At 27.7% G+C, this 23,800-nt stretch overlaps 3 protein-coding genes across 3 annotated transcripts; 2 read left to right on the top strand and 1 right to left on the bottom strand.

Moving 5' to 3' along the window:
* Positions 1-673: 673 nt before the first annotated feature.
* LOC119680928 (thioredoxin domain-containing protein 9-like) lies at positions 674-2,041 on the bottom strand. Its single transcript, XM_038093952.1, has 2 exons — positions 1,585-2,041; positions 674-1,528 (listed from the first exon to the last, which is right to left on the bottom strand). The coding sequence occupies exons 1-2, from the start codon at positions 1,759-1,761 to the stop codon at positions 1,055-1,057; spliced, it is 651 nt and encodes a 216-aa protein (XP_037949880.1). The 5' UTR covers positions 1,762-2,041; the 3' UTR covers positions 674-1,054.
* Positions 2,042-4,829: 2,788 nt separating this feature from the next.
* LOC119679834 (uncharacterized protein DDB_G0283697) lies at positions 4,830-14,329 on the top strand. Its single transcript, XM_038092404.1, has 2 exons — positions 4,830-4,989; positions 12,078-14,329. Exon 2 carries the CDS (start codon positions 12,095-12,097, stop codon positions 13,772-13,774), a length of 1,680 nt encoding a protein of 559 aa, XP_037948332.1. The 5' UTR covers positions 4,830-4,989; positions 12,078-12,094; the 3' UTR covers positions 13,775-14,329.
* A 3,079-nt stretch (positions 14,330-17,408) lies between these two features.
* LOC119683324 (serine/threonine-protein kinase greatwall-like) lies at positions 17,409-22,391 on the top strand. The gene is made up of 12 exons (XM_038096975.1): positions 17,409-17,518; positions 17,573-17,724; positions 18,151-18,628; positions 18,700-18,858; positions 18,915-19,060; positions 19,119-19,280; positions 19,351-19,470; positions 19,656-19,810; positions 20,905-21,000; positions 21,061-21,624; positions 21,690-21,814; positions 21,879-22,391. The coding sequence occupies exons 2-12, from the start codon at positions 17,581-17,583 to the stop codon at positions 22,142-22,144; spliced, it is 2,415 nt and encodes an 804-aa protein (XP_037952903.1). The 5' UTR covers positions 17,409-17,518; positions 17,573-17,580; the 3' UTR covers positions 22,145-22,391.
* The last annotated feature ends 1,409 nt before the right edge of the window (positions 22,392-23,800 follow it).

Raw genomic sequence — 23,800 nt, 5'->3', positions numbered from 1 at the left:
TGTACTGGCTAACATGACAATAAGTAAAATGCCCCATCTGAGTTCTTTTCGAATATATGTAAATCGAAGTCATTTGTGAAATTAATCAAAATATTTAATTTCTTGATTTATCAGTAAGTCCGCACCAATGACGTAAGCAGAATTAAGACAAGGGGAGCCGGACATTGTAGTAGAAATTATTTATTTACAGTACACTAATTTTTTCTATTATCTATTATACTGTCAAAGAGAGATACAACCCTAATCCCTCACTTCTCCAACAAGCCCTAGTTCTAGCTTATTTTTTTTCCACATAATCAACAATAAATAATTTATCAAAAATAGAAAACTTGTCTTCTGAATTTTACATTAATTGCAGACGTATTTAATTTTATTAATTAAAAAGAACTACTTTCTGATTAACTAAATATAAAAAACCAGTAATGCAATAATCACGTAGTCATTATAAGGGATTTAACAAGCCCACACTCTCGAAAGTCTTGTTATTGCTTTCGCTTTAAGAAATTGTCCACGCAAATAACGTTTCACATTCTACAATTATTAAAAATACATACATACTATATTATGTGCCGGTGATGTCATTCTAACAAAGCCTTTTACATAGTTACTAATTCATTTACTTTTTACTTTTCATTTTTAAATAATTTTTATACAGAAAGCAAAGATTGGTTAATATTTTATTTAATTTGCATGTTTTATTTGTAAAGTGCATAACATTACGGAAAATAATACCGCGCCTAATAAATGCATGATGCGTTCCCTATGCAAACTAATAATTTTTTTTTTTGTGATACAAAAATATGAAATTCTTAACATAAATTAGGAGATAAAATAATTTTGTGATTTAAAATAATGCCTGTTCTGTCTTTTGTGGGTGCATTTGTGCCTTACATAAATATTTGTGAATACTTTAATACAATAAATAAAATGCATTTCACACCTTGTGCCTGCTGCAGGGAATTTTAATTACAACTAAATGAGTTTTAAAAACTTTTAAATTAAAGACACAACGGTGAGGTGAAGGTGTTACCTAACCAGTTTTGTGGCTTCGATGTTAATCATCGAAATCGATATCTGAATCATCAGAATCATAACCACTGCGTATTGTTTTTGTAGGACGATTGATATATGTTTTCTTCTTTTGATCTGGTGGTGTCAATAAATCACCTTTGTACTCAATTGCACCTGATTGTGCTATTCTCCATTCCAGCATTTCAGTTGAAAAATCATCACAATTACCCAAATCGGTAAAGCCAACAATAAAGTCCTTAGTTTTACTATCCTTAACAAGAGCAATTGTAGGTATGACCTTAATGCGTAAACGTTGCGTTAGGAATGGAGATTTTTCAGCGTTAACCTTACAGAATTTGGCCTCAATATGTTTGGTTGCCAGTGTTTTTAAATGCATATCAACAATACGGCAGCGTTCAGTGGAGTCGCGGTAGAAATGGCAGACAATGTTTGGTGATTTCTTGGATACTTCAAAGAACTCTTTTTCATCAGCAAGTTCATTATAAATACCATGTCCCTAAATATATATATTACTAAGAGTGTCCATTATATATAATCTTACCATATACTTACATTTTTGAGCCACTCTTGCTTTTGCAGATTTTGTTGTTTCATTTCCTTTAGGCGTTGCTCACGTATTGTTTTCAGATCATCAGAGTCCAAGTTTTCCAAGCGGTCTAACTGTTGATCCAACTGTTTTTCGATGACTTGCGCAGCAGTCATCAATTGGTTTTCTAACATGTTCGACATTATTGTTACTCTAAAGCGTGCAGGTGCGTCTCAACTTTAATTTAGTTTTGTTAAAGTTTTTCTCTGCAGTTTTTTCTTTACACCCACCGGTGAGAGACAGATGAATTTTAATAAGTCCAAAAATTATATGGTATTGAAAATATATACCAAGTGGTATAAATTTTTGAAAATATATTTAATCAAATTTTTGTACTGTTCAATCCAAATTAAAAAATTACTTTAATTTAATATATAAATAAACTTTCGTTAAACCAAATTGTACAACGCACACTGAGTGAGTAAGTCAACATGGTACGTTCAGTGATGCCAGATTTTTATGTTATTTTTTTATCACATGCGACTAATAGTACGTTCAAGCTGGCATCGATTTATTATAATAAATTGAGAAAATTAATTTTTTATAAAATAAGTGCATTTTATCTAAGCATATATTAATTTATTCTAATTGCTGAAATTACCAATATACATTCTATACACACAATAATTTTAATTTTTAACATTATATTAATAAATTTTGCGTTTCTTATATATATATTATTAAAGTGACACGATTTAACGTTCCCTATATAGATTATCGTATTTGTAATGAATATAGTATAATAATTCGGCTTCAATAACAACTGCATTGAATTTATCACAATTGAAAAAGAAGCCAAATGCATATATCTTTTCAAACGAAAATGACTTTTAAAATTTAAAGCAGTTTTTCAACAGCACTAAAATTATAACCATTTATTTATTGGGGTGATGTTGTATAGAGTGTCATGGGCTCGTCAAAATTAGCTGCTTTAGGCTATCACAAAAGAACAATACTGCTCTTCTAAAATAACAACACTGATTTACCTTAATGAAGACGCACAGATAGCCGCGGCTCTCATGATCAAATATGAACTGACATATTGTTGTTTCTCTTGCGATTATTTTTTTAATTTGGATTGAAAACAAACACATTTTTGCTCATGACTAGCCCATGACGCTCTACAGAACATAGCCTTTGATGTATTGTTGTTGAGTCGTCTCGTTTTAACTATTATTTCTGCCTCTAATTTTGCAGACTAATTGCAATTTGTGTAATGAGTTACCGGGGTATGTTGAGAACCAAGCCTCACATATAACACTCTACGTGGTGAAAAAACTGTTTCAGAATAATGAATTTCACGAAAAACTGTCTTAATATCGTTAGACCTCAGATAAGTGCATGTAAGATCAGCTATGATCAGATATAACAAATTGCAATAATTTCTTAGTATATGTAATGCAACTTTTATATTCATTTATATATATATCATTTAGTTAATATAATTATTAATAATTGTTCATAATGTTTAATGTTTTTCATTATATCCTATATTATAATAGAAGTATTTAGACGGTCTAAATTACTTACAACCTACAAATTGGTGAAGTGATAACATAACAAATATCTGATAAAAAATGAAATATGAGAACATATTTTATTTATTTAATTTTTTTTTGTGTTATTCTGTAAATCCGCTATTAACATTAATTTCATATGGAATATTGATATGAAACTCAATATAAAAAAATATTTCATAAAATTTGGATATGGCTTGAAATTGATCTATCAAAACAGCTAATTTTGTTTAAAGGGCCCTTTAGACATCAACGCTCGTTGTCAACGCGCGCTTGCCATTACACAAACAATTTTTTAAAAATTTTTTAAACACGCCCCAGATAAAACAACAAATATACTAAAAAATCGCTCTCACATGAGAATTTTTTTCTCCTACTTTTCTCCTACTTTGTGAAATGCGAAATTTGTTTGTGTAATAGTAACATTTGAAATTTTAAGAAATGTGTTGACGAAAATCAAAAAATTTTGATATTTCTTCAAACACGCTCGTGTTTTTGCATATACAGTCGGATTTGGTCGGCATGCAAAATTTTATTTATTTTGAGAAATGGAAGCGTAAACATCGTTTAAATGCACGCATGATTTGTCGCTAGCATGCGATGCTTTGCAAATATGAATGAATTTTATTTTAAATATTTGTATTTTCTACCTAGGTAAAATTTTTTAATTTCCAAAACATTTTATTAAGAAGAATTAAAATATTAATAACCTTGGGTTACTAAAAATATATAAATAACCAAACATTAAATTACAAAGAATATTATATTTTAAATGTTATTTGAATTGTTTACCTGCGAAAAATTTATTATTTATAAAATTTTACAGGTAGAAATATTGACTAAAATCTCAAATGACTGGTTTATATTTTTTACTATTTAACCAAAGAAATATGAATTTTTGATTAGTATTTAAATTTAAAGGTAAACTTCAATTTTATTTTGAACTTCAAATAAAAAAAAATTATTTTTCTTAAAAAATACGCATAGGTACTTACTGTTTACACTTCAGCGATTGCTTTCATACTAATGAGTGAAAAATGTTTGTATTATTTTTTGGGGGTGTGTTTTAAAAATTGTTGGTAAATTTAATGTGTAATGGAGAGAGAAGACTTCGTGTGTTTGTCAACGCGCGTTGATGTCTAAAGGCCACTTAAGTCTTATTTTACATAAAATAAGAAATTAAGTGAGACAGTGAACTAAATAAAATCTATTTTGTTTTTGAAATTTTATTGCTATACTTCAAATTTTAAATTAAATTAATACTTTGTGCAATATTTTGTATAAGAATCAGCTAATATTTTCAAAAAAAATTATTAGATTTTATTATCTCGATAATGTTGGAATTTCACAACAACATATATATGTAGAACTTTCTTACTATAGTAATTTACTGAACAAGTCTCAACTCCTCCTATATTATATATAATCAGAGATTTATTTTGATAAATTATCATTGTTTTTGAGAAATTTATTTGTATATTTTATATAATGTCACAACAAAATAAAAAGACACCCAAAATAAAAAGGAATTTATCACAATAAACAGATCAGCCAGTTGGTGTTATATTTTTAGTTTCCAATATGTGATTTATATGCATATAGCTTTTCTACTCTAAATTTATTTGTTTACAAAATACATTTTTTTTAACTTCCCTGAAATACTTAATAATGCAACACTGTACCATGTCCTCGCTAATCGCTGTGATATGTCTCATTCGTTCGGTTGCATTGTTTAAAGTGCTGCGCGTTGTCTGTGTGTCCGCTTATTTGTTTGGTGAATTGCACAACAGTTTTTTAAACAAAAAATTATATTTTATTAAAGTGAATATAAAGTTTTAATTACAATCATACCAGGTCGGTTAATAGTTTAATTTTAATAGTATAATATATTTTCTGCTAGTTTTAAGGAATTTGCATTTATTTTGTGTTAGGGTAGGAATTGGTGTAGAGAAAAGAGCGATAAAGATAAAATTTTGCCGGGAAGCTGTAAAAATGCTTTTACATAAATTGATAAATGTGCATAAAATACTTATAAAATTATTGTTAAATAAAAAAAAAATTGGCATTTTATATATAAAATGTTTGATTTTAGAAGAGGTTTAAAATGTTTGCGCCAAAGTTAATTACATACGAAAATAGAAAAAAGTAGACTACATCAACCGCCATTTTTAAAAACGTTCGTTGGCGACTTTTCCCTATATTACAGTAGACGCTAAAAAAAAACACATTGTGTAGTCGTAATATATTTTTTATTTGTTTAATTAAATAGTTTAACATAAAATATTTGATTAGTGTATGATTTGTTAGTATTGTATGATTTTTAAATGATTATTATTTAGAATTTGATTATCTTGAGTAATTAAATTGAATTAATGTATACACTTTCCTTTTCTTTGTGTTATGTTCTTTACAGAATGTTCGCTTTTTTTTTTTTTTCTTTTACGCTGTGTTCGGTTGTAGTAGTGAAATTATTTAGTTTTAAAATTGCTGTTAGTGCTGAGTACAAAAATTATGTAAAGGGATTGGTTGTGAATTGCAGATATATGTAAATTACTTATCACAATATGATATGTATGTATGTATCGTAATTTTCACAAATTATATTTTATCTCACTGTTAGAGGAGACGCCACATTAGAGGCACATCAACTTGATTAGAAAATTGTATTTTATTTTATGAAGTATTTTAAGCGGTTTTTTTCGTAAAGATTAATTTAATACAAATATTTTTCAATAAAAGGTAATAATGAATAGTTATTATACTAAGCCGAAAATAAACTATTTGTGTTCTTTAGTTGAATAAAAAAATCTTAATTTTTCTCTTTAAATTGTGTACAAAATAAATAAAATTTTTTTTTTATGCTGTGTATGAAAAATATTTACGTGCCGATAATATGTAAAGAAAATAGAATGAAGAGGTCTTGCATTTGTTGTTGTTGTTGTTTTTGTTTCTGGTTATTGCACATAAAACTTGCTTTATTTTTGTTTAGTTTTCTCGTCTGCATTTTCTTTGTTTTTATTTTTGAATGCACACAGCTTGTGCATTGCTTTTATTTATTTTTTTTTTAAATATAAATTTTTGCTTCGCGCTAAAATATTTGGTGTGCATGCTTAGTTCTTTTCATGTTAAATTGAGGGAAATAGTAAATTATGTCGGTATGGCAGCGAATGTTGGTATTTACCAGAATTTAATAATATATAATAAATAAATTAATATTTAATAAATAAATTAATAAATTTGAAAACTTTTAATCAAAAATTATTTATTATTTTACAGTACAATAAATAAATATTAACATATGTAAATGCAGTGCAAAAAGTTTTTAGGAAATTTCAATTTTCTTTACCTCAATTTACTCCAACTCGGTTAAAGAATTTTTCATGTACAATATAAATGTTATTAATTTTATTTATATATTTCAAATAGTTATTATACCTGAAATTATTAATTAATTAATTAGTTCTATAGGTAATAAGAACATTTTTTATAGAATAATGGAAAAAATGTACTATAGGAACACATTTGCATATTACTGTAATTCTACAGTAACTCCCGATCATAAAAGAGTGTTTAATAACAATACTTAGCGCCATCTATGCAAATTTTGTAATTGATGCAGTTGTTCTTATTTTTGTTAACTTTGAGAAATGTTTATATTCAGGTTTAATTGTAAATATATTCTAAGATGTTTTTGGAACTATTTGAATTTTTGTTGTTGCTATTTGATTCTTTAGTTAATTTAAATTTTCGTGTGCATATTTGAGTGCTAAGGTTAGCATTGTCTGCATGCATGAATGGTATGAAAGGGGTTACACTTCATTTAAATCCGCCATTAACAAATCCTGAAGAGGATAAATATATCAATATATATATATGTATATTATATATTCTTGTCAATGTATTGTATAATTATTTTAAATGAAAAATTATAAATTTATATTGTTTACATATTGTTTTTATTCGAAATTTGTTTTGATTCATAGTTTTATTTTTTTCTTTGTTCTTATCTAAACTGTATTAACTATTGAAATTTCTTAGTCGAATTTGCTAAGCTGACAAACTTAAAAATAAGTAACGCTTATCTTGCGGCTTTATTATTATCACTAATTCCTACACTTTTGGATGTAAACCCGAAAATGAATTAAGTACCATATTCTAAACGTACTATATATTACCCAATGGGCCTATTTACACTATCATGAACGTGAGATGAACTTGACGACAATATGAACTGTCAGTTCAGTTTACACTATCATGAACTCTCATGAGCGTGAAATTTGTTTTGTTTTATGTAAGCGTATAAAATGCTTGTGTGTAGTAGTGCAGAGCTCAGAAATTGAGATTATTCAGTATTAAAAGCACGGTTGCCACTTGAAAATTTTTTCCTGTACCAAAATTGGTTTAAAAAGGTACCATTTCTGTAAAAAAAAGGGTCCAAAATTTTTTTGAACCTTTTTATTTTTTCGTTCTGTGTTTTTCATAGTGGTATAAATGAACAAAATATAAAATAGTGCAAAGTTGCATTTATAAAAATAATTAATTGGAAATATCCACAATAAAGTTGGGTCGTCAAAAATGTACCATTTTTTGAACATGAGTACCAAACAAAAAAAAAGTACCATAAGTGGCAACCGTGATTAAAAGGTAAACATAAACATTACATTGCATATGTATGCGTCTTAAGTTGAAGAAACGCAGCAAATTTCAATGCGTGAAATTTATGAACTCACATCACACTCTCTTCCCTCTCTCATCTATATACAACCGGTTTTCAAGTTCATGTTCAGGTTAGGTTCATGATAGTGTAAATCGGCCCAATACATGTATAAATGCTTTCTTCTTTCTCTTTCTTACACACATATTTTATACAAACACATTTTGTATTAACAAATTCAAGTGTTGTACCAAAATATATCTACCAAGACTAATTCTCAAAAAGTAATCGAACTTGCCATCATATTTACTATACCGCATTCTTAAGATTTACAATATCTTATACACTATTGAAACGTTGTATCTTAAATGCTTATTATAAACCCAATTGGTATGCGTCTATAGGTTTTCATTTTTTGTTTTAATAATAAATTCTCAAAAAATTAAACAAAATTACAATTCGGAAATAGTGTTGTTATGCTTCAATAATTTTAATATAAACAATTGACACTCCCTAGATTTGTTTGTTTGTTGTTGTTGTTAATGATTTCGTCGTCTTCCAAAAACAAAAAATTACAACAAAAAAACATTAACACCAAAAGTATCTGACGCTACCGATCAAAATTTTTAAATTGTGTACTTTGAACGTTTAGATTTGAATACTGCATTCAAAGTAGTTTTCTCTTGCTCCTCGCTTCATATAGGAAACATAATTATTCTTATATATATGTATATATATTGTGGTTGTACATATAGTGATTGTATCTCAAAACTTTTTAAAGAACATATTTATTTAAAGAACATTTTGAACTTTGTGAGTATTTTACATCAGATTGTTGCTATCTTTGCAGTAGATAGTGTTTGCGAGTATGAAAAATGTATACTTCTAAGACTTGCTGGGTGCTTACGGGTCCAGCAAAGGATTGTTCATTTAAAGACACATAACATACAGATAAAATTTTAATTAAAACAATTAAAGATTTTTAAACTAAAGAGTGTGTATTTGCTTATGTGTATAAATATACAGGGTATTTTTTTTGTTTAATATCTTAAGAGAATGATTTCTTGGTCAAAAAAACTACGAAAATGTGGTGAACCATTTTTGGACACTATGCCGTGGGGCTACTTTTGACTTCTTATGGAAGTCAATGAATGAATTTTTTTTTTCTCATTCTCATTTATCTTCAACAAATTAGTATGGAATAATGCCCAAAGCACTTTTAAACTACAGTAGCTAGAAATGTCAAAAATGAAGTTGAGAAAATGTATTTCTTCAATACTGCATACGATCTCACTGCAGTCTATAGCTACTGTATTCTGTATGTTTGTACTATGCAGTGAGAGTCGTCAGCTACTATAATGAGAGACTCTAGTTTAATCGCGTGTTGGGCATGAAGACTTTTCTTTGACGTTTTTTATATTAAATGTTAACTGCTCTTTTGAACAGTGTTGTTTAATCATATCTAATGAATGCAATGTAGTTGATTTGAATTGCATATTTTAATTTGTGGAATGCAGCTGCACTGCAATTACATTTAAAATTTTATCAATGTATCTACACTTTGAAATCTATCTTCCAGTAAAACTTTAAAGCATTATCTTAATTATTGTTATTAAATTTGCTTTTTGATATGTAATAGACAGACAGTACTGACAACTTGTACACGCCTTAATGTTTAGATTTTTCAAATATACTTTGGCCAATGTTAGATTTCCCTCCTTTTCTATGATGATACATGGGTTACTTTCACCTTAAATTATTTTGTGGCATATCGGATAAAGTCTATAAAAGACAAGTTTCTGTTTGCCCGCAAAACACAATTTTTTTTGCTGACAGTTTGTAGACACCTTGATTTACTCTTGTTATTAGTTTTTTTTTTGTATCTTTACGAATTATTTCATTGACTTGAAAATTTATTTATTTGAAAACGTGTTTATTAGCTAAAGATTGCAAACTACAAACTGCAATTGAAAGAAAATCTGTACTTTGTAGATTTCACAATGTGTGTAGGTATTTTTCAAAGTGAACTATTGAAGTGTAACAAAAAATAGAATATAATATGAGATTAGTTAATATTGAAACTTAATAGTCAGTAAAATTTATTTATACAATATTTATATACACAACATTTATATAAACAATATTTATATATACAATATTTATATATACAATACTTATACATACAATATTTATATATACAATACTTATACATACAATATTTATATATACAATATTTCTATACATAATACTTATATATAAAATATTTATATATATATAGAATATTTATATACACAATATTTCTATATACAATTAATATATACGGTATTTGTATACACATCTTTCTATCTGTAGAAATATATGTGTCAAACGATCGCAAAATATCCACATAATGTATACATATGTGACTACTTTACATTTTCCTATCCTAAATTACTACGATTCTCTCTACTGAGAGAAACTCTCAGAATCTCTCTCTACCTATATTTTTGACTTTGTAATACTTATGCTTTAAATTCCTTGTTCTTGAAAAAAGGATTTTACAGGTAGCTAAAAATGAACTCATCAAATTACCTGGGTAATAGCAAAGAGAACGATTGAATGTCTTACAATCTAAACTGTGTCACTTTTTTATTGCGTTACTAACAAAAAAATGTATCTGTGATTTTTTAATTTGAACTGAACAGATTTTTGAAATTATAGTGAAAGAAAAACCATATTTTTATTCAAGTAATATTAAATTTCATAGATACTTCTGAGTTAGATGTGAAACCAGGCTTTTACCACAATATATTCGATTCGTAGAATAATGTGTATGTAAATTTCTATAAAAGTAAATACTGCATTTTAAATATCGTGGAATAATAAATACAAACTATTATCTATTAAACATGATTAGTAATTAAAATTTATTCTATAAAGTATTATTTGCTTTTGCTCATATATCAGAAAGGTAATATAATATATATACATATGTATATGCAATAATTTTACTTGAGGTTTAACAAAATAATGTGTTAATTTGTAATTGTACTGATAAACACCAACAAATGGTTCTTCTCACTAATCTTTAATCTCTTCAAGGGCTCTTACCATGTAACTAAAACTATATATATATAAATATTCAAATGAATGTGTAGTTGTTTATATTTTACAAGCCGCTCAGTATTTTTTATGGAAGTAGTGTTATTTGTTGATAGTATTTTATTTATTTTAAGATAATTTATTGCACAATGTGAGATATCTAACACAATTTTTGTACTTTTTTATCTTACAAGTAACATTAATACCAAAATATAAAACAAAATAAAAATGTATTATACAAATAGTTTACAGTTTTTTTTTATAACAAAAAATTTGGGCTTTTTGGTGCTGTTAGCTGACACTTGTTTCTTATGTCTAATGTGGGCTTTATATCTAGTTTTTTTTATTTTCATTTCTTTAATTTCGTTGTCATTTTAATTGTTTTTCCTTTCTTTCTTTTGTTAAAACCTATGAAGATCTATATAGCGGGAAATTAGAATTAAAAAAAAGAATACATGGTTAAAGATTTAGTAGTGTAAGAATAGGAAGAGTTATTTGGAGTAAGGAATAAATAAGTGCAAAGGTATGTTTTAATTAAAACTAGCCTGGGTTAACGCTGAGAAAGCTGACCACTTAAATGGGTCGAAGACAAAAATCAATAATGCTCCATTAATATAAGCATTAAAGCATGAGTAGAGTTGGGCGACGTCATAAGGAGTAGAGCTACAGTTACGATATTGGAAATTAACGGATTTATACGTGTCAAATAACTGAATGGCGGTATCCTTATGTTATTAGAACTGCACTGATATATTCCGTAAAGATATTAGACAAAGACTGATAGACAAATACAAGGGCTGCTATATATATTTCTGGCCCAATAATGAAAATGTGAACATTTATTGTCAAAGCACTTTTTTCACTTCCACTTTTTTATATATATTTTGCCTCGTATCAGTTAAGAACGTCAGATTTTTGTTCAATTGAATATTTGTTACATGTGATATATATATATATAAATATGTAGTTTTGAAGTGAGTAAACTACACCAAAAAATATTCTTAAACTGATTTATTTCTCAAGCTGCTTTAGAGTATACGTAGTGTATTGTCTACGTTTTTCCATATTTGCAAATAAAAAAATTCTCTAATCTAATATGCCATTTTTTTGTAATAGAGTAACGTTTATAGCAATTGAATGTAGCACATTAATTATTAAGTATTCATCTTTTGCTAGTTCTTAATAATCTTATTTTTCTTTATTTCAGGTTACTAATATACTAATATGTCTACAAAGTCATTACAACCGAATCAAGGGAGGCGTACTCCATTGTCGATCGGCGCATCTGTTCCCAATAACAAACACCATCATAAACAGAATCAAGGAAACAATAAAGCTGTATCAAATTCAAATAAAACTGAATCCAAGTTAGTCGCTCAACCACAAAAATCTGAGCCGATCTCTGAAAAGAAGGAAAGCGAGCAGATCTCGCAAAAGGATACCAAAAAACAGCAAAACCATCAAAATAATAATAAAAATCATGAGGAAAAAACACAAAATGGTGTTGGTAAATCTAATAACAATGGCAATATTACCACTAAGGATAAAGCCCACAGTTCTGGCAACTCAAACCATGGTTATTTAAACGTTCGAATAAATATTGAAAAAACTGATCTAACGTCAAAACAGCAAAATGAAGAAAAGTCTGTTACAGACGAAAAGAAGGAAAATGCATCTAAAAAAGAGAAAACAGTCGAAAAGGATGTTAAAGTTGATAAAGTATTGCCAAAAGAAACAACTAAACAAAAGGAGAAAGATAGTGATAGTGAGGTAGCAAAAGCTGAAACTAAATCTACTAAAGCTGTAACAGAAGTCATTGAAAAGGAAAAGGTCGAAAAAAAGGCAACAACTGAAGATGTTGTATTACAGAAAACCGACAAAATTGTTTCAACAAACCCTACAGAGAAGGTTGCAAATGCTACTCCTGCTAAACTTGTAGAGAAAGATTCTGAAACGTCCAAGAAAATTAAAACGCCAACTAAACCGGATACTGTTACAATTATGGATATTGATTCAGAATCTATCATTGCATCAAAACCATCACCTGTAAAAGAGAGTCCAATTAAAGTAACCTGTGGTAATATCAATAAACCCGCAGCTACTTCTACTCCTGGAAAAATGTTATTTAGTAACCGTTTGGATAATGCTAGTTCACAAGCAATTAATTACTCACCTCCACGAACTTTTGGACAAATCTCTGGTAGGCGTAGTATTCGTACAATTAATAACATCCAAAATTATCGTGAAACATATCGCCGCATCAACACTGAATTGGATGAGTCAAATTGTACAGTGAATACAAGCCTTAACGTCACCGTGGGATCTGAAATACCAAACAGTTCATCGTTCTCATTCTTTGGTCGTGGACGTAAGCGTGATCGCACACCTCCGCAACATTCTCAATCAGCTATGGAAATACAAATTGATGGGGAGCTTTCGCCTCCAAAACGCGCTCGCATTGATATGTATGGTTTGTTAAGTGTTGTCTCATCTCCACTTTCATTATTGCGTTCACGTTTCTCCCGTGCATCCATACAAACTCCGGTTAAGTTGGTTTCAAAATTGGATAATGAGGAAAATGCTGAAGTACAAAATTTGTCTGGTAATCCAAATGAAGTGGAGAAACATCAAGGGAATGAAGAACCATCAGGCGAAAATAGTGAGGCACCAGTTACCGAAATCATTGATGATGAAACAAAAGAAAATGCTGCTAAAGTTGAAAATGAACCCAATATAAGTGATGCAGAAATCGTTTTAGTGTTAGACGATTCTAAAGATGATAAAAAAGATGATGCAAATGAAGAGAATCAAGACAATGAAGACCATATTGACATAAAAGAGATATCATTGGTGGATAGCGTTGGAGATCCGGTTGCTAAGAGCAAGAAATGTAATATTATGTAAAGTATTGTGGAGAATTTTCATCGTTTATAATTTTTCTTAGAGATGTCTTTTGCTTACATACATTATGTATCATTTCGTTGTAAAAATAAAAATAAAATAATACATATATATTTCTTACTTAGTGCATTAATTTAAAAGGATATATATATAAAATTATTTTATTGTTATTTATTTTTATTTTATCAAATTTCCTTTAAAGAAATCAACTTTCATTATCTGCGCTTCAATAAAATATTTATTTTTTTACGTTTTTTATTTTACGTTTGTAATTTAAATAAAAAACATAACAAAATATATTTTTTTTTTAGACTGGGTATTCAACTCAAAAAGATCTTAAAATCAATCCAACTTAGAATTAAGTTTTTGCATATTTTAATCTCATTTTAAAATAAGTTCTCTAAAGCTAAATTCATAAATAAACTTTCTTATGGCAAAATACATATATAAAAGCATCAATATATGTTTATATACGTATACAAATAATTATATATATCTAAATATATAAATTTCTTATCACAGGAAAATGTAACAAAATATTTTTAAAATAAAGGTGATTCATATAAAACGGGTTTTTAATTTTATTATTTTTCAAATTCTAAGAAATAATATATATAATGATTGGAATTATGAAGAATTCATGGTTTTAAAAATGGTTGAGCCAAAGTTCCGGAGCAACTCGTCAACGAAACGCATTGTCAATCATGTCAAAACACGGCATTACATATTGCAACCCGCTGCCATCGCGTGACGCAGCTGACCATCTTCGTGCGGAATCGAAAATACTTCTTGTAAAAAATGGACATAGATGGACATCCCAATGACGCCATGACTAGTAGAGCCCTCCCTCCGCGATACATTCGTTGTTTCCTACCTTCCTATCATAGATATATCGACACCTTTTGCAAATGGAGTCAACACCAGTGATGTCGAATATAAAAATGGACTTATAGCCCTGCACACAGATTAAGTATTCTCTTCGAGACCAAGGTTGTCACACAACAAGTTTCACAACAGTCCTTCGCATAACGTCTTCTAGGAAGAATGATGTCTCCGCGGTGCAGCAAGAATTGTTTTAGTTCAATTGAGCTCAGAATATAGCTGAGTGCTAATATTTCCTACACTCATTGAAGTGGTCAAGTTCTCCGTCTGGACTCGTATTAACGTTCAATTTGAATGTGATCGTCTTGTATATCCTCTCATGTTATCCCAGCGGGCTACAACAACAACCGCGTAACAGTCGTTGCTCTCGTCAGAGATTCAAAACGCGAATCAAGGGAATATGTTATAAAAAAATACAAGCGTAGAAGATTTAACCAACATGAATGATTCTTAACTATATCTTAGTGTCTTTTTACATTAAGTCGAATGAAAACTAAAATGTTATAAATTGATAAATTCATAAATACAGGTACAGTTAGAAATTATTGCCTGAGCCTCCTCCAATTGAATTGGGATTTGTATATGTTCTGTGACAACATATTTTCACATCTTGTTATGATAAAAGTGTGAGTATTTTTGTGGTGTAAAGCAAAATCGTGTACTCAAGGAGATTTGACTAAAAGTTGTATCTCTTTCTAAACGGACTCCTCTGAGAACATTATCCCATTGATCTAAGGCGCGTCGTACATTCTGCGATGATATATTGTCATTCTTTGTTAAGATAGTAGCGTATTAGGTAAAAAATAAGATTAAGGTTGTCATAAGAACCGAGTATCTTTAGTTTAGATATTAGCACATAATATTTACCCAGTAATTGTATACCAGATGAACTAACATGCAGTAGTGTAACCATTAACTATATTATTTCTTTAGTTATACTTATTCCAATTAGTACTAGTAAATCTGTGATAAACTCTTCTTCAAAAAACCACAAATTATACAATAAAATTAAATATTTTCAATTATTTAGTTCTAATAGGTTAACTGATAAAATAATAAACTAATACCGTAATGTAGGAACTAATAGTATTCTCAAGGAAACTAAATGGGTTAAAGTAATGTAGATAGCTCAGATTTACCTTTATGCCCAAGTCAACTTATGATAAATAGTAAATAGCACACTATTTAAGTTAACAGCTTGAAAACTCGCTTCAGCTTTTTCTTTTTGGTCGTGTGTGTATTAATTATATTAAATATTGATTGCTTTCCTTTTTATGCAAAATTTTATTTATATATTTTATGATATGTTATATAAAGTTACAAAAATCGCGTTAGAACGAAACAAATCTACTAGTGTGAACAGCATTTAAGATTTATTACAATTACAACGCTGGGTTGCATTTGAATTTCTAAAGCTAATAAATAAACAGATAAATCACCAATAAATTGTTTTTGTTCGTTTTGGTAGCGATTATGACTAGTATAACTTTAAATATGTTTAATAAATATTTAATTATTAAATGTATTTAATGAGATAAATAAACAAATCTATGTCCATGTTAGATATAATTGGATTCTGTACAGAAAGAAGCTAAACAAATATATTAATATAATTCGTTTGTTGCAATTTATATATATATTTATTAACGTTATTAGTATTATTTACATATACAATACATTATGTTATATATTGAGGTACCAGCTTAAATATTTTAGATAAATTTAATGAATTGTGATAATATTTGTTGTAATAAATCAATATCAGCTTGAAACCTTGTACTAACACCCATTTTGCACATTAAATTCCAAATGAAGTAATGTTTAATAAAATTGTAATTTTGTAAAAGGTTAATTAAATAAATTTAACATAATTACATAAAATAAAAGATACTTCAATTTTTATGTATGTATGTAAATTTTTTATATCCATTTTTCGCGCGTTATCGATGTTAGTGCACGACTTTATTTGGAAATATAATAATATTTTTATATGTGAATAAATAATATTCCAATACAATGCAAATAAAAATAATAAAATAAAGTAGAGCAAAATTAAATAAAACAATAATTGGCAGGGCATGAGTTCAACTCTTGATATTTGCAGTATCAAAAAATTATTTACGAATAATTACATAGAAGAAATACTTCCAAGACCACTGACGACGGGTATTTGGCAATAACCGAAACCGAAGTTATACGGTCAGCAAAAATTTAATTAAATAACATAATATAAAAATAAATATTATTGTTGTTGTTTACTAGTTTTTAATATATGAGATATATGAAATATGAGATATATGTGACATACAAAATATATATAAGATATATAAGATATATTTAAATTTGGAAATAAGCAATTATTTTAAAGTAAAGAATTTATATAATAATTATACTATAATTTAAATATTAAATTCAAATTAATTTGTTATTAGAATTACATAATTTTGAAGTCTGTACTTAATTAAAAAAATATAATTAAAGAAATATACGACTTGGCTTCAGCTGTTTATTTACTACATTTATTGTTAATATAAATATTATTGTTAATATTAATATTATTGTTAATATTGATACGATATGAAAGCACCACAATTTTACTTATTATTCGTAAATATTTCAACATTTTTAACTTTATCTACAATAGTGCTACCCTACAACAATATTTGAGTTACCAGCACAACATTTTGGAGTTGGCAGCATTGTTTAAGATAACGTCAAAATTCAATTGAATGTCAGTTTTTCAACGTTTGCCAAATTTTGTTTTATACTTTAACGAAAGGTCGCTAAAAATGAGAATTGTTATGCCGGAATTTATAATAAATTTGTATAGAAGAGTGTTCCAAACGTGATAGATATGTAATCTCTGTAATATAAAACTAAAAATATATAAAAAGATTATTGTAAAACGAAACAATTAAGAAAATATAATGGAGACAACAAAATCGCCAGTTCAGCAATCACCAAAAAGCCATCTAACACCAAAGAAATCGTTTATGTTCGATCGTGAAAAATTATTAGATAAAATAAATATATTAACGACAAAACCAGAGAATCAATCAAACAATACAAAGGTAAATTGTGTTCTGCAACAAAATTTGTTTTTTTCGCCAAAGTTTTAATGTGAAAGTTAATATGTTATGGCTATATTAAGTTGAATTAATTAAATAAATAGTAATTTAAAAAATAGTAATATTTGTATATATATTAATTTAAAATAATATTTTATTGAAACTATTAAATAATAATTATTGTTTTTTTTTAAAATAATTGGTAATGTGACAGCATGCGCGGGATTACTCGTTTAATCCTGTTAGAAAAACGTTGGTGATGCTGCTTTGTTAAGTTGTTGTTGTTGTGCTTGTACGGTACTAAACAATGTTTTTGTTACTCTTATGTTTCATTATGTTTTCGAGAAAAAAAACAAATAGTATTAAATATTTATATTACTAGATAATAAAATGAAAAATATTAATAATCACTTTTTATTAAATTTATAGCTACCGACTATAAAGGATTTTGTTATTATCAAGCCAATAAGTCGTGGCGCGTTTGGCAAAGTGTTTCTTGGTTACAAAAATAATGATCCAAATAAGTTGTTTGCTATCAAAGTAATGCGTAAATCTGAGATGATAAATAAAAATATGGTTTCCCAGGTGATAACCGAACGGAATGCATTGGCTTTGTCACGCAGTACATTTTGCGTCAATCTCTTTTATTCGCTGCAGTCAATATCTAATGTATATTTGGTAATGGAATACATGGTAGGCGGTGACTTAAAGTCTTTGTTAGCCATGTGTGGTTATCTTGACGAATCAGCGGTACGTTTTTATGTAGCTGAAGTGGCATTGGCATTGCAATATCTACACGGACATGGAATTGTACATCGTGATATAAAACCAGATAATATGTTGTTATCGGCTACAGGACACGTAAAACTAACAGATTTCGGCTTGAGTAAAATTGAAATGAGAAGAGGTTTGTTAGTTCACAACTTTTTCATTATGAATTATACATTATTATAGTTTGTATAATTCTTTCACTTGCAGATTTAGAGATATCAGATTTAATAAATTGTTCACCAAATTTAAATTTAAATGCACGCACACCTGGTCAATTGCTGTCACTTACTTCACACCTGTCGTTTGGTTCAGAAAAGAAATTAGAATCTGGCATATCTCATTTGCCAAATATGATCAATAAACAAAGTAAGCTTAAAAATCATATAAATATTAATACCATAAATAATGATTATTATTTATAGTTATCAGAATTGAGTCTTCAGATAGTGAAGCTGACACTTCTATAAATGAAGTAGAAAAAACTAACGAAAGTAAAATATCTGGAGTTTCTCCATTCTTTTCAGCAGAAGAATTAAATTATTCTGCTACACAGACCTGTGCTACTAATGTAAATATTCTAAATAATTTTAATACAATATTAATTTTTAATTTTAAAAATTTAACAGCAACTTTTAGATAGTTCCTCTTCATACCATACATGTCAATCAAGTGAAATTGGTAAATGTTCTCCCAACTGTAATATCGTAATCACATCTGCTTCTATCATGGAAGAACATGTGGGATTAAACAAAAATGATAATGCCACTCAAAGGAAATTGCATTGTATTGTAAGTATTAAAATTTTCTTTAAATAAAATTCAGTTATTAAAATATTTAGTAAAATCTAATAACTTAAAGGGTTGTAATTGCGAAAACAAACAAATTGAAAAAGAAAATCATAAACATTTAGCGAAGTTGGAAAGCGCTGATGAGACATCTTTTGAGTTTTCCATGTTACGAAGACGCTCTACTGAGGAGGTTTGTTTAATGTTTTATGAAATATTTGTTGTGTTAAACGTGTATTATATCTATAAATTCGTCCATTAAGTTTTCATAATTTTGCATACAAAAATGTGTTATAATAATAAATAAAACAAATATTTAATCGTTTTTTGTTTTTAAATATCTTTATTAAAATAATTAATAAAATCTACTTAATATAGCGTCTGCGTTTATCAAAAGGACAAGAAGACTCAGGTGTCTCATGCCGTAAATCGGATTGTTCAAATTCCCATGGCAATAGTGAAACTTCCTCAATTGACAAAACTGAAAACTTGTGCAATTCTAAAGATGACAGTTGTTCCGACTATTCAAGAAGGTAAGTCATAATTCCAAAGATTTTATTATAATATAGTTTTGTAATAGATTATATGGGTTGTATGAATTAATCACAACATGGTTACGATAAAATAGTATATGGCAATATAAATATATATGTATATATATTATATTTTGACACTGTGTCAACCTGTATTATCATATAATATTAAAAAACCCTTGTGTGTGGAACAAAATAAAATATAGAAAATAAATGGTTATTATTATAATTGATTGGTGTCGGTCAATATTTCTACTCTATTTTGCGGGTAGATCTCTCTGAATTCACACATAAATAAAGATGATTTTTCCCTTTATAGTGATAAAGCGTTTATTTCGTTCTTAGCGTGCGCGGTTCTGCATATCATTTTACGGTTGTTGGGTTTAGATGAACCTTTAGTTGGGTTGGTATTGAAACTGACATGGTTTATTTTATCGAGGAGTGAAAAAGAGCGAAAAAAAAGTATCTGAATCGGGCGTTTCTGTAGATCAGAGCAATTTTAACTCTTGTTTTTTATTAATGACAAGTTTACATCGGCATCGTTATGCTCGTTCACTCAAACTGGATTTCCCAGGCTGAAAATCCTGGAGATATAGTTTTCTCCTTGTACTTTTTTATGAAATTTAAAGTCTTATACAAGTTCTCTGAAAAAGAAATCCTTTATTTTCAAAGGGCAACTTGACATTTTTAGTAATACGATTAGATATACGAACCTTCCGCATTTATTTTAGTTCAGCTTAAGTTACTTATGACGGACGAGTTTTGTTCTGAATTTTCTTATTTGGATTCATAGTCATTATTTACTAACTAGGCTCACTATGAATTGAAAGAAATACCACGTATATTACTGTACCTCGGAAATAGGAATCGAGCTAGTAAAAGTGTGATTACCCCTTTTCGTCACCGGGTGTTAAGTAATTTTAAAATGTAAACGTTTCTGCTCTATATTCTCTATACATAAGTTTCTGAAGCCATTAGTTCACATCATTTTATCCACAAACACTACTAGACAATGCTAGATATTGTATTTTAAGAATATTTCAATTTTTTGATTTATTTGTGTAGTGATTTATAACAATTTATCTTTACTATAGTTACAATAACAACAATACAAATGAAATAAGTGCCATACGTATGCAATCACCATTCCGTAATTTATCTAAAAACTTTAAACGTCCCGATTATATAAGGTTCGTGTATATAAGTAAATTTTAAAATTGTTTAAATTAGTAAATAATATAATTTTTTAGGGGATTGAAGCGTAAAATAAATTTAATGAACCGTTCAGAAAATTTGTCTATTGATGCTGATGGTTCAGGGTCAGGTAATGCTAGCACTGGTTTAACACAGGAAATTGATATTTTGGATATTGGTAGTAGTACACCAAAGAAACGTAAAGCTAAATCACCAATTCGTGGTGTATTAAAAGTGCGTTCGCTATCTGATGAAGAAATGCCTGTTGTATTAACAGAAAATGTGACCAATGTTGTTTTTTCAACCCCGGTCTCATCACAAAAGGTATCACGTCGTGATGGTGGACTATTAGGAAAACTAAAAGCAACACGTTTTGCTCTGCCACTTTCGACAGACACTAAAAAGCCTGAACAAATAATTGAAAAAATGACTGGAGTGCAATATTTAAAAATGGCAGATGATCCAACAATGTCACCAATAAATTTAGGCAGCAATGCACCAAAAACACCTAAGAATATAAATACACCATTTCGAACACCAAAATCCGTACGTCGTGGTCGTAACTCAAGTGAACGCATTTTAGGTACACCCGACTACTTAGCACCGGAATTATTGTTAAGGTATTTGATGTAAATCGAATTAATGTAACAAAAACAAAAAAAATATAATTTGTATCATTGTATAGGCAAGGACATGGTCCAGCCGTAGATTGGTGGGCATTGGGTGTATGTTTTTATGAGTTCTTAACTGGTATACCGCCATTTAATGATGAAACACCACAAAAAGTTTTTGACAATATACTTAGTAAAAGTAAGGCATCTTGCATATTTGAATTTATTTGTAGTTTTAAATTAAATATATTTTATTATGATAGATATTGAATGGCCGCAAGGTGATGAGGCACTTTCACCTGCCGCAATAGAAGCTGTGGATCTGTTATTAACGATGGATCCAACTTCACGACCAGCTGCAAAAGAAGTTCAACATATGCGGTTTTTTAAAAGCATTAATTGGGATAATATCGAAAATGAAAATCCACCATTTGTGCCAACACCAGATAATCCAACAGATACAATGTATTTTGAGGCACGAAATAATTTGCAACACATCAAACTGTCAAATTTTGCAGCAGAAGACTAAAAAACATGACTTTGGAAATTTTTGATTGTGATAAGTGAACTAATTATTTCGTGTTATGTACCATTTGTTTTATGTCACTTATGTTATAACAATATTGGACTGTATTTTTATTTAGTTGTTATTATATATGTATATTGTAATACAATATGATTTTCGTCTAATAGTACGTTCTTGATTATTTTTTTATGTTTTAAATTATAATAATTTAGATTTTATAGGTTTTATTTATTAAAAATTTAGTTCATACTTTATGCGTAAATAACGACGTTCTGAATAGTTATGTCAATATTTTTAATGCCTATGTTTTTAAACATTGTATTATATATGATTATTTATGCTTACTTACTTCAAAATTCCTTATGCTATAAACCTAGTAATAAAGTTTTTTAAAAAACTCAAGTCCATTGTCTATTGCAAATTTAAACCAATAAAAAATGTTTAAAATACTATATAATACTATCTTTAAAATATTAGTTATGTTTTAAAATGTAATATTTTTTTTTCAAAGGTTGTTATTTTTAAATTTTGAAATTTTCACATAATATATTTTGTTTTCCAAAACATCTTGTTCTATGCACAAGAAAGAAATCAACGCATTAAATAATGCCTCTACAGAAGAATAGTATTGAAATTTAACAATTAAAAATAAAATTATAATTAATTAATTGAATTATTCTACAGTCGGCTTTTAATTTTCTTCTAATATATCACAGCAAGTGAATTTGTTAATGAACTTTCACTCCAAGTCAGAACATGCAAGTCAAGTACGGATTTGGATCAGTTGGCAAATGAACACTGACTCTGAGCTTCAAATTTGGCAGGGTACGAGTTCAAGCTTTAGTACTTGCAAAAATAATTCCAAGGCCACTAATGATGGGTATACGGCAATACTCAAAACGGCTGTATGGTCAGCTTAAAACTCAGTTAATTAAAATAATATAAAAATAATTTTTGTTGTAGTTCACTACTTTTCAAAATCACTCTACAAAATACACTTAAATATAAAATATATTTAAATATAAAATATGTTTAAATATAAAATATATTAAATTTATTTATTTATTCAATATAAAATTTATTATTTTAAATTTTACACAATAATTTTATTTTTAAAAATATATTCAAATATAAAATATAAAAATGTATTTTTATATAAAATATAAATATAAAATATTTATATAAATATAAAATATATTTAAATTTATTGTTTTAATGGTCAATTTTTTTATGTTTTTGAACGGGCTAATTGGGCAATTGTTTTAAGAATACACGACTTTCTAAATTATTTTTAAAGAATATATTTTTTTGTCACTAATAAATATTTCAAATATAGTCTATAGTCATCTTTAAGGTACCGAAGACTATAGTAATTGAAAGAAACTTAAAAAGTTTTATGCTTTTTAAACAATTGACCAATTAGTCCGTTCAAAAATATATAAAATGTATTTTTGTTTTGAAAACATATTTTTTTTTGAATAAATTTTTTTTTTGAATATATTTTTTTTTGAATATATATTTTCAAATATTTTTTTTATTTACGTTATATTTTTATTTTAATATATATACTTTTTTCAGAATAACTGTTATAATTTTTTTTCAAAATATATTTTTTTTCGAAATGTATTTTAATTTTTTTTTAAATATATTTTTTTCTCA

This window comes from Teleopsis dalmanni, chromosome 2 (genome assembly GCF_002237135.1).
Source record: "Teleopsis dalmanni isolate 2A chromosome 2, ASM223713v2, whole genome shotgun sequence".
NCBI classification, from domain to species: Eukaryota; Metazoa; Arthropoda; class Insecta; order Diptera; family Diopsidae; genus Teleopsis; species Teleopsis dalmanni.
The sequence above is the reverse complement of the archived record's forward strand: the minus strand, read 5'-3'. Positions and strand labels throughout refer to the sequence as shown.